Below are 13,018 nucleotides of genomic sequence, written 5' to 3' on the forward strand. Positions count from 1 at the left end.
TGGGAGGACACTGGCCATCTATATCCCACAGAGATGATGGATTCAAACTGTGTGCCTCTGAGCTCCCAGTGCAATTCCTTACCATCTCACCAGGGATGGCAGAAGAGAGGAAGGTCTCCAAAAAGGGGGACTATCACAGTGACAGCAGCAATGGGATTGACTGCGTCTGAGATCATGAGGATTGCACAGGCTAGGACAGGGTTCAGATCTGCAGTTCACAGGGTCTCTCTGAGTCACACCTAACAACAGAAGCCACCAAATCTCCATAAGAAAATCAATAGAGAAAATAATGTTTCCCATGACTGCAACATAGGTTAGTGACCGGGTGTAACTGCCCCAGGTAAATAGAGTTTATCTTTTTGGAGGATGATGGAAATTTTCCAAAATTAGAATGTGGTGATGACTGTATACCTCTACGCATATACCAAACCCCACCCTCTCCTTTATTATACACTCTAAAGTGGAGACTTTTATGGTGGTGGTGGTGGTGGTGGTGGTGGTGGTTTGGTAATATGCCATCAAGTTGCTTGTGACTCATTGCAGCCCTATGTACAACAGCCCTGAAACTTGCTCTATCCTATGCCAACCTTATTGTCTCTGACACAGCTATTCTCATATTACTCCAGACACTAAATCAATCCATCTGATCAAAGGTCTTCCTCTCCTGCGCTATACCTCCATCCTCCTAAGCATGATGTTCCTCTCCGAGGACTGGTCCCTCTTTGCAACATGCCCAAAGTGTGTCAGGCAAAGCCTTAGAATCTTTCTCTGCAAGGAGCAGCCTGGTTTCACCCTTTCAAAAACAAACCTGTTTTTTCTCCTGGCAGTACACAGTATATTCAATATTCTCCAGCACCACAACTCAAAGGCCTCATTTCTCTTTCTATCATTTCTAGGCACTGTCTAGCTTTCTGACACATAGCAAGTAACTGCGAAGACTATGGCCTGGTTCAGGTGCACCTTAGTCTCCAGACTGACATCATTGCTCTCCAGTACTCTGGAGAAGTCCCTGACAGTAAGTTTTCCCCTTGCATTTTGTCTTTTGATTTCCTGGCTGCCAGTACTAAGCATGTTTATTTTGGAACTAAGCATATTGAAGCTTTTAAGAATATCATCTTTTCATCATCTATCATGATGCTGCCAATCAAAGCAGTGGAGAGAATATTTGTTTTCTTAATGTTGAGCTTTAACTCCTATATAAGGCTTCAGTCCTTGACCTTCTCTGAAGCAAGACCATCAGGTCCTCCTCAGTTTCAGAAAGTAGAGCTGTGCCATCTGCAAAACACAGGTTGTTGATGGTTCTTCCTCCAATCCTGATGCCACATTGCTCTTCATAGAGACCAGCTTCCCAGATGATCTGTTTTATTGTTGTTGTTGTGTGCCGTGGAGCCACTTGTGACTCATAGCGACCCTATGTACAACAGCCCTAAAACCTGCTCTATCCTGTGCCAATCGCACTGGCTCAGACACACCCATGCCGATTACCCCAGTCACTGAATCAATCCACCTCATAGATGGTCTTCCCCTTCTGCACCTGCCCCCTACCCTACCAAGCATGATGTCCCTCTCCAAGGACCTTTCCCTCCTTACAAACCTGTTTGGGGATTATATGTCAATAAATCTGCTGAGAACATTTTAATATGACACTTTAGGGGTGTCTAAGTGGACATCTATCTTAACCTTGAAGAATTACTTTTTCAATCAGGACTTCTTCAAGTGATTTTCTTACCTGCCAAGTTCCTAAGCATACCTTAGTTAAGAGTCATTAATGATGAAACCATCTTGTTCATGATGAGGACAATGGTGGATAACACAGAACAAGACTCATCGTTACGGATATCACTTTCCATTCTCTCTCTTCTTTTTCAATTATTTCAGAGCTATGTATTTGTAGACCAATTTTACAACTAACCTATTAGATCTCTAGATTAATAATTTCTTTTTGTTACTATTAATGAAATGTAAATAATTAAAAATAATTCCAAAGGAGAATAAGAGGTTCAAATTCTAGTCAAGAAATCATTTTGTAAGTCAATGAGGAAAGTATGTGTAGTCCTTTGAAGGCATATGATGAAAACATGTCTTATTAAAATACACACTCCATATTAATGTTTTTGTTATGCACTGCACTGTCAAGTCAAAACTGACTCATAGCAGACTTTCCAGTGGGTTTTAAGAGACTATAAATCACACAGGTGGAGACTGACCATCTTTATCCATGCTGTAGTATGCTGGGAAAACACTATAAGAAGATTCTGGACAAAGAGATGCTTTTTTTTTTAAAGGGAGTGACTATCACGTAGACAGAAAAGTAAGCCATGATTAAAAGAAGAAGGAATAGAAGCAGGATAATAATTTTTCAGCCCTGTAGTAATTCATGTTTTGGTCAGGATGATAGTGGAAGAGTTAATAAGAAATGAGTGGTATTTGTTTTTTTCAAAAATTATCTAATCAGTAAGATAAATAAATGGATGCACAGAGAAATGCATATATGAATGGCTAGACAAACCGCCAACATCACAACAGACAAAGAAAACACTGAAATTGTCAATGATTTTCATCCTATGTGAATCCGCAATCAACATCCTTGGGGCTAGCAGTCAGGAAATCAGGAGACATATTGCTATGGGCATGTCTGCTGTCATGGATCTCTCTAAAAGCCTGAAGAGCAATAATGTCCGTTTAAACACTAAGGTGCACCTGATTCAAGCCATGGTTTTCCCAATCACTTGTTATGCATCTGAGAGCAGGACTATGAATTAAAATGGCAGAAGAATGGATGCCTTTGAGTGGTGGTATTAGAGAACAGTACTGAATGTTCCATGGACTGACAAAAGAGCAAACCAAATTATCTAGGAGAAGATACAGCCAGAGTGTTCATTAGAGACAAGGATGGTGAGGCTTTGGCTCACATATTCTGGCCATGTAGCGCTGGTGATGGTGGCATACTACCGAGTTTGAACCTACTCGTAGCTGACTCTTTGTGGGTTTTAAGAGGCAGTAAAATCTTATGGAAGGAGAGTGCTCATCCTTCTTCTGTGGAGAAGCAGATGGATTTGAACTCTGTGCTTCAGGTTAGCAGTATAGCTCCTTACCACTAGGCCAACCGAGCCCCCTGATATAATAAGTAAATATACTAAATTCTTAATGTTAGAATCTGCTAGATGTTTTTGTGTTCGCTATAAAATTCTCTCTGATTTGTTATTTTGTTAAAAACTCATGATATTAAATCAAATTTTGACAAAATCACATACACATTCCCAATGGATGGCATTGAGATCTATTTTTACAGTAAAGTAGATAGAGCTTGGCTAATAAGTAGACTATACACTGTAAGAGTAGGTCAGGAAATAATCCTGTGAATAATGGAGCCATTTTCTGAAATGGACAGGCCTAGAAGGAGGAGCAGATTCTACCTTGGATTTGAGTTTTATTTATTCTCATTTGTCATTGATGAAGTCAAGTAGTCACATGGATAAGCCAAACACTGATTCAGTCAGTGGAGACAAAAAGATATATTGAAGAGGCAAAATTAAGCCTTCATGATACTGAAGACTCCCCTAAAAAATGAGTAAGTATATTCAATACATTTAGAGATCAAAGTTTATTGTCCAACTTTCACATGCTTATGAAGCAATCGAAAACGCTGCCATCTGTCTTAGGTACACCTTAAGCTTTACAGTTATATCATTGTTCTTTAGCACTTTAAAAAAGTCCTAGACAACAGATTTTTCCAATTCATTAAGTCTTTCAATTTTTTGACTGCTATTTCTATGGATGTTTATTGTGAATCCAAATAAAATTGATTTGAAAGTTAAGCAATGAATAATGAATATTAAAATAGATGTCTTAGAATTGTAGTGTTGGCAAAGATTATTGAATATATTGTATGCAGCCAAAAGAACAAGCAAATCTGTCATGGAAGTAGTACAATTAGAGTGTTTCTTAGAACAAAGGAGAGTGGGACATCATCTCTCCTACTCTGACCATGTGGTCAGGAGGAGCTAATCTCTGCTCTGGGGGACATCACACTTGGAAAAGCAGAGGGACAATAGGCGAAAAAAAGTAAGACTCTCAATAAAATGACTGCAACGTGAGTTCAAACTCAGCAGAGATTATGAAAACAGTGTAGTATCTGGCAGAATTTCCTTCTGTTGTACATAGAGTCCCTGTGAGTCAAGAGCTGACTTGATGGTACCTGATTAACAAGAAGATAAGGATGTACTTAAAATCATGAGACTAAATGAGATATTCTGAAGTACAAATGTGGAGACAGCAGTAGGTCACTGGTAGACTTCTTGCCTTAAATGTGGGAGATATCAGTTCACTTTATATATTTAAATTTATCAAGTGTGTTTAAGTTACTATATTTTCATTGCCAAAGATGCCACTTTATAAAAGCTGTCGAAGTTTGAGATTTCTAGAACTGCTGTATTTGCAGGATCATGGCTTTTTTATTTTAAAGATAGATACTATTATTTAATGTTCTATGAAATTCTTTTGGTTTATGGTCCACATGTTCCATAGAACCAAAGGTTATTCAAACAAAGCCAATTCAAATGTGTGATTACAGCATACTCGCAAGAACAAATTACAGGTTACTTATATGCAGTCTAAGTTCTGTTATGGGCTGTCTATTGCTATGATAATGAGCCCATTACTGAAAAAAGCACTTTAGAAAAATGTATAAACCTATATAAGAGATATGCATAGACATTATCTTTACCTCCCCAAATAGTGTATGTGTCACATAAGAATAGCTGAAACATCTTCTCAAAGCAAATGGGCTGACATAATATGTAGGATATAACTTAAATTTTGATGTAATTAAATACACTGAGTTGGCCCCTATTAGTCCCCAGAAAATGATTGAAACACTTCATTCTTATTAAAAAAAAAAAAAAAAGAAGAAGGAGGAAAGGAAATCTGGAGAGTGAAATCTAATTCAAAACATATTTTCCTGTGTAGAAAACAGACCCCAAAATAATCTGCAGTTGGTTAAATAACCTGAGTCTCATGGGGAAAAAAAAAAAAACCAACCAAAAAACAAAACAAAACAAAACAGAACAACTTCCATTGCAAAGACAAGTTTGTGTGTACTTCTCAAGTAACTTAATATTTATTCTATATGCCTTCTTACATGGAGATAGGATACTGAAAATTCATAAATTAGCACATGTCTTCTAAGAAGTAAAATTCTTAATATTTCTGTGGTCTATAAAAATGCACATATAAATAACCCACCAAGTGAATTTCAATGCAAATCTATGTATCATTTGTCACTGAATAAAATTAATTTCTGTGTCTAGCACTAGGATGGTCAGTATATCTTTGGAATGGTACAAGCATCTCTGTATTTGAAATTCATAGGGAAAATAAACACACTCTTCTAAGAAGGATAATAAGCAAACAGAAATCATAGGATATTGCAAGAATAGGGAAGCTTAAGTGATCCTTGAAACCATCCCACTCATTCATGCATGTGGAAACTTAGTCCCAATGTGTTGAAACAGCCTAGAGGGCAGTGTTGCCTACAACCTAAATTTTCAACAATCCCATGGAGTAGCTGTTACCATGAAGTAAACCAAAGGCAAGTCAATGTCAAATATATGCTTTGCATGCTAATTTAGCCTGAAGATCCACAGTTTCATACTTCTAGCACACGTGAATGTGCACACACACATAACACTACAAAACAAAACAAAAAGCCAAAATTCTCTTTTCATCTCCTCAACTCAAAGCATTTTTCCCCGACATTATTATGATTCCTGCTGCATAACTGTGGCCCAGCCACAACCCTCACCCCTTTTATCCTACAACATGAAATCAGAACAAAGATTCTTAGGTATGCCTCTGGGATAGAAGGGGTGGCTGCAGGAAAGAAGGGAGGGAGGGAAAGTAGGAGGAGAGAAAAGGAAAGAGGAATGTAGACAAGGGAGGGTGGGAAGGAGGAGGGAGACCATGTCTTGCAAAACTGGTTAATGGCATTCGCTTCATATATGTATCACTAAACACCCTCGTACATTAACTACAGTCAGTAACAGCAAGCTCTTCTGATTCTCTTTGTCACTTCCACTGAGCAATTTAATTGTATTCCCCCTAGTTCCACACAGATCTTTTTTTAAATAAAATAATAAAGTTGGTGCTAATCTTGTAGTTTAATATGTACAGTTTATGTATGCATTTCTGGTATTGAAATATAGTGTTTGTTGAGATACCTTTAAAAAGTTATAGCTAAGACTTAATCATGACAACCATACACTTAGTACAAACATATCAACCTTTCTGTTATTTTCAACAGGGTAAATGCATTTAAGAAGAAAATGTATGGAGAGATGACAATAGATCATGCCACAGAATAACAATTATTAATTCCTAAACATCAACTCAGAGAGTGAAAAGAGAGGAGCTGTGGGCATGCTGGCATGCCGTGTCTATTATCGCTGGGGGGGCAAAAGTACTCAGGTAGTCCACGCTTGGAAACAGCCACTTGACAGTGGGTAAACTCATCTGTATTGCCTCATGTTTACAGAAAGGCTTCCTTTCTGAGCCTGATACATTGGATTCTGAGAAGTCCCAGCTGCCAGGGACAAAGTGTCTCAAATAATTAATTCGTCCACAATGCAAATGCTGGAGGAAAGTTTATTAAGCAACAAGCTACATTGATGGTTCAAATATGTGGATTAACACATCTCATATCCTTTACAAATAGAGTCATTAAAAATCTGAAGTTCTATACTCCATTTGTGTCACTTGAAAGAGAGGTGTGCATGTCCTCTACCTTATACCATTGCTTCTTCACTGATATTAAAACTAAAGTCTCTGAAAGCTGAAGACCAATTCCTCCTTCTGCTTTCTTCTTTTGAAAACAAGGAGGTTAAATAAATAAATGTTACTGATCATGTTCACTCTTCATGTACAAGAGCTACCAGGGGGAAGAAAGATTTTGCCATAGCCTTACAGGAAGGTGGCATCATATGAAAATATCCCAGGAAAGCAAATCTGAACAAAAGACAAGGGGAATCATAGGCAGAACTGCTGTCTGGTTGACAGACTGCCTCAACCTAGAGGGAGGCACCTCGGGCACCTGTTTCAGATCCCCATTGTGTCTGCCCACTCGGGACTGGGCTGAGCGTCCTCCACTGAACTGCCCAGAGCTGATGCTGCCTGCCCTGCCTCCCCTTCCGGGAGCCCCAGCCAAGGTTACTTTTGACAGTTGAGTTTTTGTTTGTTGGGTTTGGGATGTTGGGGTTTGGTTTTTTTCCTTTCTTTTTCCTTCTGTGAGCTCAAAATTCTCCATTCTGATACCGCACTAGGCGAGTATTCGCCAGCATACAGGTGACGCACATTGATCCCTGAGCTGCCCTGTCTCAAGTCCTTCATACATTGTAGCTGGGCTGGAGCATCTAGGACTCTGTCTTCACTCGAATTTCTAAGCCAAAGTTCAGGCACACGAACAAACACCAAGAAAAGACAGCAGTTACGACAGTCTTAGACCCTTGTAAGAGACAGACGTTATCATCTCTTTTTCGAACAAAACTGGAAGCTCATCATTTATAACCCAAGTTGCCAATTAACCGAGTGAATTATAACAACAGCAACAGTAACAAAAGGTGACTACTAACATGTTCTACTTGCAGCAGTTACGAAAACAAAAGACTAAAATCTCTGCCCCCAAAGAGCCACCATGCCTAGCCAAAGCTGACTTACAGACATCCCTGTCATTTTATTTATAATTCACATCCAACTTAAAAGTCTGGGGTGGGGGGAGGGAGGGGAGGAAAAATGGATAAAAGCCTTTTTAACTTACCATCAACCCGAATATATAAAAATCCATAGAACAGTAGTTGTGTAAACATCAGCAGACTCATTTTGACATATTAAAAAGGATCCAGATTGTTTAAGAAACCAATCCCAGAGAGCAGAAGTACAAAAATAAGTATTAAAAAAAAGAGGTAGGTCCAAAGTTTCGACTTTCCTAGATGCTAATTAAAGTCAAGGAGAGCAAATCACAAGAGCAAAAGGTAAGGTCTTGAATGGGACACACTTTAAATCCATCCACATTAGCAGAGGGCACTCCAAACGCTGCTGTATTTCCACATTCTGGCTTCCGAAATCCCCACAAATTCAGCCCAGCCGGAGGGATTATTCAAGTGTGTCTAACCCTCTCTCGGGTTCCATTGCAATCCAAAGCCAAGTTCTTTCTTCAGAAGTCAAAAAGATGAAGAGGGGAGGAAAATGATCTAATTCCTAGAAAGTGTTCCACAAACTTGCCAGTGCGCCACCGAAAAACCATTGGCCTGCCTACTGCTTTCTTTCCCCCAGCTCGCCTTCTCCGTAGTGGCTCCAAGTCCGGAGTTGGTTGGGTTTGTTTGGGGTTTTTTTTTGGTTTGTTGGTTTTTGGGTTTTGTTTTGTTTTTTTCACTTAACTTCCATAATAAGGAGGCGTCAAAGCAACACTTTGCAAGTGGGCACACTTGGCGGGCCTCTCCTCTCCAGCCTTTTTGCCTCCCTCCACCTCTCGCGTTTCCCAAACAGAGGAAAAGGAAAATCAGGGCGACTTGGGTGGAGAATCCGAACTCCTCCGAGGTGGGGCTGAAGGAAGGAGGAGGGAAGGAGGGATCGAGTGAGGGGCCGGGCTGAGGCGCGGCCGCCCCCGCCGAGCCGCCTGGAGAGCCGGGCCCGCGGCGGATCCGAGCGAGCAGAGCCGGCGTGCGAGCCGGGCGCCTGGGCGCGAGAGGCAGGAGCGTGCGCTCCGCTCGCGGTCCAGCCGCCGCCGCTGCTGCTGCTCTGGCGGCCGCTCAGCACAGCGTCCGCCTCCTCCGGCAGCTGCCGCTGGTGGAAGGACTTAGAGGAGGGAAGGCGAGGAGGCGGGAGGGGAGGGGAGGAATGAAAGCTGCTGGGAGTCTGCCCCGGAGAGGGGGGCGGAGGGGGATGTGGGGGTGCGCCGAGCCCTCCACCTCCGGACTCCGCCACCCGGCCGCGCGGGGCGCGCCACCCCGCTGGGCCCAAGGAGGGGGCTCCGAGAGTCCGAAGGGGACGGAAATGAACAAATTCGGGGGCCCTCGCAGGCTGCAAAGAGCCGCAGCGGTCGGCCAACTCTTCCTGCCCTTTTCCAAAGCCCTCCTCACCCCCCTTCCTGCCTCGGGTGGAGATAGGTGGACTCCGGCCCCCTGCTCCTCGCCGCGTCCCGTTTAATGGGCAGGTAATTTTCTCGGTGAGTGATTTCATGGAAGCCCTTCCTAATTATTCATCCCTCCGTCTGCCGGAGATGCACGCGCTTTCTGAAAAAAAGATCATTCTCTGGGACCCAGGGCGCAGCCTCATTACCCGTTAAAATCACACAAACACTCACTCTTCACCTTTTAGCAAATTGAGAAGCTGAGCGGGAGAGAGAAAAGGAAAGGAAACAAAATATAGCCACCTTTGGAGCGGAAAGGTGGTGTGTGGGTGTTTCCTCTGTCGTTAAAAAGGCACACTAAAAGGGGGGAGGGGGGGCTCCACGGAAATCTATACCCTCTGCCGGCTCGTTTTAGACAAGATCTATAGCCCCCTGCGGAATCTCCGAGGGGAGGTGAGAGGGGAAGGGGTGAAATTCCCCCTTAGCTTGCTTGCTCTGTTGCCTTATGACCCCTTAAAGAGGAGTTTGACAAGGAATCCTGGGTTGTAAGGGAGTTGAGTAGATGATGCTTTGGGTGGGGACCTAGCGAGAGAATTTGGGGGATACTCGAAGCCTAGACCCTCGAGAGACTGAAACTTGGGAAGGATATTCTGAAAAAACATAAGCCCCAAGGAAAGCTTGAAACACAACTGAGCTAACAGAAGCTCAAGACAGTCGAAATTCCAGTCCCAAACCGACAAAACCTCACTGTCCCAAGAATGAAGGCAAAACAATCCCAGGGAATGCCATTCAGGACCAGAGATGATTAAGGAAGGCCAGGTTGGATCAAAAGGATGCGGATGTTTGCGGTGTCACTGGTGAGGCCGGGTCCACGTGTGATCACAGGCTCACTGGTAGCTGTTTGATGCCTGCTCTGGTGATTAGAAGGCGGGTTTTATGAACTCATGCAGGTCCTTACACAAAGCTAAATGGTGAGTCTTTAGTTCCCCCTACTGGAAAACATTAGGAAAGGTTCTCTCCGGCTATGGTAAAGCCTTTTGTTTGGTAATTTTGGTGTTGCTACTTAATTTGGCCCCTTCCTTGCCTTGCCTAGTGTTTTTTTTTTTTTTTAAATGGATAGTGACACGCAAGCAATTGCAATTCTTGTCATCTAAGTATGGTAAAAAGTCGTATTTCTTTATGTTGAACAAAAAAAGTATGCTGATAATTGTTGATTGCCATAGGAACAAAAGACCTGAAGCCTTGCTATAATTATCGTCATTTATCAAAATTCATAGAGTTTCCAGAGGCATGTTGTTTAGGAAGTGGATGCCAATAAAAACATTCAGGAAACCGGAGACATACAGTCTTTTAAAATGGATCTCTCTAAATAGAAGATAGAGGAACGTTGTTCCTGAAATTTTTCTGCTGGCAATTCACATATAGAATTCACCCAATCCTGATCCAAGCTATGTTTTGTTGGTTTTTTGGTTGTTTGGGTTTTTTTTTCCAGTTGCTTCCTGTGTGTCTGGAAGTTGAGCAATGAATAAGGACTGTGGTGTTGAAGAAGAACAAGACTGCCTTGGAGGAAATGCAACCAGGGTGCACCTTAGAGGCAATGATGGTGAACTGTCATCTCACATACTGTGGTCTTATTGAAGGAGGGACCAATCACTGGGAAAAGATGTCATTCTAGGAAAAGTGGCTGGTCGGAGAAAGTGGAAGGCCCTAACAAGATGGATTTGAAACAGGCATAATAACAATGGCTTCCAGCATATCAGAGAAGGGAAGATGGTGCAGGATAGAGCCTAGTTCAGACCTCTTGTAATATGGTCGCCATAAACGGTTAGTCCACTTGATGGCACCTACAAACAAAATATTCACTTGTTGGGCAAAAAAATGGATTCTATTTTATAATTAAAAGTTATTAGACTCAACCTTCCTTAAAAGGCCAGAAGGTAATTCAACAGAGAATGGGTTGTTGTTGATTGCCTTCGAGTGGAGCATGACTCATAGTGACCCTATGAACAAAAGACCTGAAGCCCTTCTACAACTATCAACATTTATCAAAGTTCACAGAGTTTCCAGAGGTTGTATAGGAAGTGGATGACGCACCTGCTAACAAACCTATCATAGTATGTTATTGCTGTTATGTGCTGTTAAGTTGCTTGCGATATGTAGCGACGCTATATACAGTTGCTCTGAGCCCTTCCCTGTCCTGAGCCAGTCTCACTTATTCTGACACCAACCTTCATTGCCCAAGTTACTGTATCAATCCACCTAATCTGGGGTCTTCCTCTCCTGCGTTGTCCATCCACCCTTCCACGCATGATGTCCTTCTCCAAAGAGCAATCTCTCCTGGCCGCATGCCCAAAGTGAGATGGAACTTCAAAATCCTAGCCTCCAAGGAGAGACTTGGTTTAACCCACTCCAGGACAGACCAGTTTATTTTCTTGACAGTACTGTTATGTTCAAGACTCTTCTCTAGCACCACAACTAAAAGACATCTATTATTCTGTCATCTTAGTCATTATGCAGCTCTCTGAAGCATAACAAGTCATTGAGAAGACCATGGCCTGGATTAGATGCACCTTTGTATCTAGACTGACATTATTGCTCTTCAGCACTCTGGAGAGGTCCATGACAGCAGATTTTCCCAATGCAAATTATCTTTTTATTTCTTCAATCTCTTCTCCATTATGTTGCTGACAATTGGCCCAGTGGTGAGAATCTTTGTCTTCTTAATGTTGAGCTTCAGTCCACATTGAAGACTATAGTCCTTGCCCTTTTGCAGCAAGTGCTTCAGGTCTTCGTCAATTTCAGTAAGCAAGGTTGTGTCATCTGCATGTCATAAATTGTTGACAAGTCTTCATCCAATCTTGATGCCACATTTCTCCTCATAAAGCCCTGATTTGAATGATCTGTTCTGCATACAGATCAAAAAGGTATGGGTACAGGATGCATCCCTGGCACACTCTTTTCCTGATTTTGAATCATACAGTGTTTCCTTGCTCTATTCTGAGGAAGAGGCAAAAAAGGCGGCGTGGGGGAGATCACCAATACCTACTGATTTGAAGGCATCTATAGCAATGAATTACCTGTGAGAGAAATTAATTTCTGACTTTCTCTTCATTAAAAGAATATCTTTCATTTTAGTCCTAGATTCCAGATCCACTTTGAATTGTTTTTTGTGTATGTGACATGTGGGTCTTGCTTCAGTTTCTGAGGATAGTTTTCCAGTTTTGCCACATAGATTTCACCTGACGGTATGCATGGGAATCAGAATGATGACATTTGTGGAAAGAATCACATGGAAAGCTCAATATCAGCTGTGAAAACTAGGCCAGGTGATGATTGTGGAACAGACCACTAACTTCTCATATGCAAGTTCAAGCTGAAGTTTTGCAGCACCATTCATTAAAGAGGCTGTCATTTCCCCACTTAACTAAGTTTGTCTCCTTGTCAATCAAGATAGCACTGTACTGGTACAGCAGCCGGCACATAGATCAATGGAAGAGAATAGAGAACCCAGGAATCAACTCATCTACCTATGATCAACAGATCTTTCCAGGGCCATAGCTGTGTATTAAGATTTGAGATCAGGAAGTGTGTTTTTCTTTTTCAGTAGTGCTTCGCTTATTCAGAGCTTCTTTCCATTCCTATAAAGTTCATCAGATAAAAACTAGGTAAAACTTTAGAAGCCGTGCTCTGTGGCATGAATAGACTTCCAAACATAGCAAAACCCTTACAAACAGGAGAGGATAAAATAAATGAACGGAGCCTTCTTACATCAAAACCCTGTGCACATTAAAAATAAAAACCAACAACAAAAACAAACTTCTCCAGTAGGGCAAAAAGGAAGGTCACAGATTGGGAAAAATATTTGGCAATGACATATCTGCGAAGGGGCTCATATAT

The 13,018-nt window shown here is 41.8% G+C and overlaps 1 protein-coding gene across 1 annotated transcript in view; it reads right to left on the reverse strand.

Moving 5' to 3' along the window:
- ROBO2 (roundabout, axon guidance receptor, homolog 2 (Drosophila)) overlaps positions 1-7,871 on the reverse strand; it is an 843,022-nt gene extending 835,151 nt beyond the window's left edge. Inside the window, exon 1 of the mRNA XM_006889811.1 lies at positions 7,811-7,871. Coding sequence (XP_006889873.1) covers positions 7,811-7,871 — 61 coding nt within the window. The remainder of the gene's footprint in view (positions 1-7,810) is intronic.
- Positions 7,872-13,018: the final 5,147 nt, after the last annotated feature.

This window comes from Elephantulus edwardii, unplaced genomic scaffold (assembly GCF_000299155.1).
Source record: "Elephantulus edwardii isolate Elephantulus edwardi_28Jun2011 unplaced genomic scaffold, EleEdw1.0 scaffold00081, whole genome shotgun sequence".
In the NCBI taxonomy this organism is placed as follows: domain Eukaryota; kingdom Metazoa; phylum Chordata; class Mammalia; order Macroscelidea; family Macroscelididae; genus Elephantulus; species Elephantulus edwardii.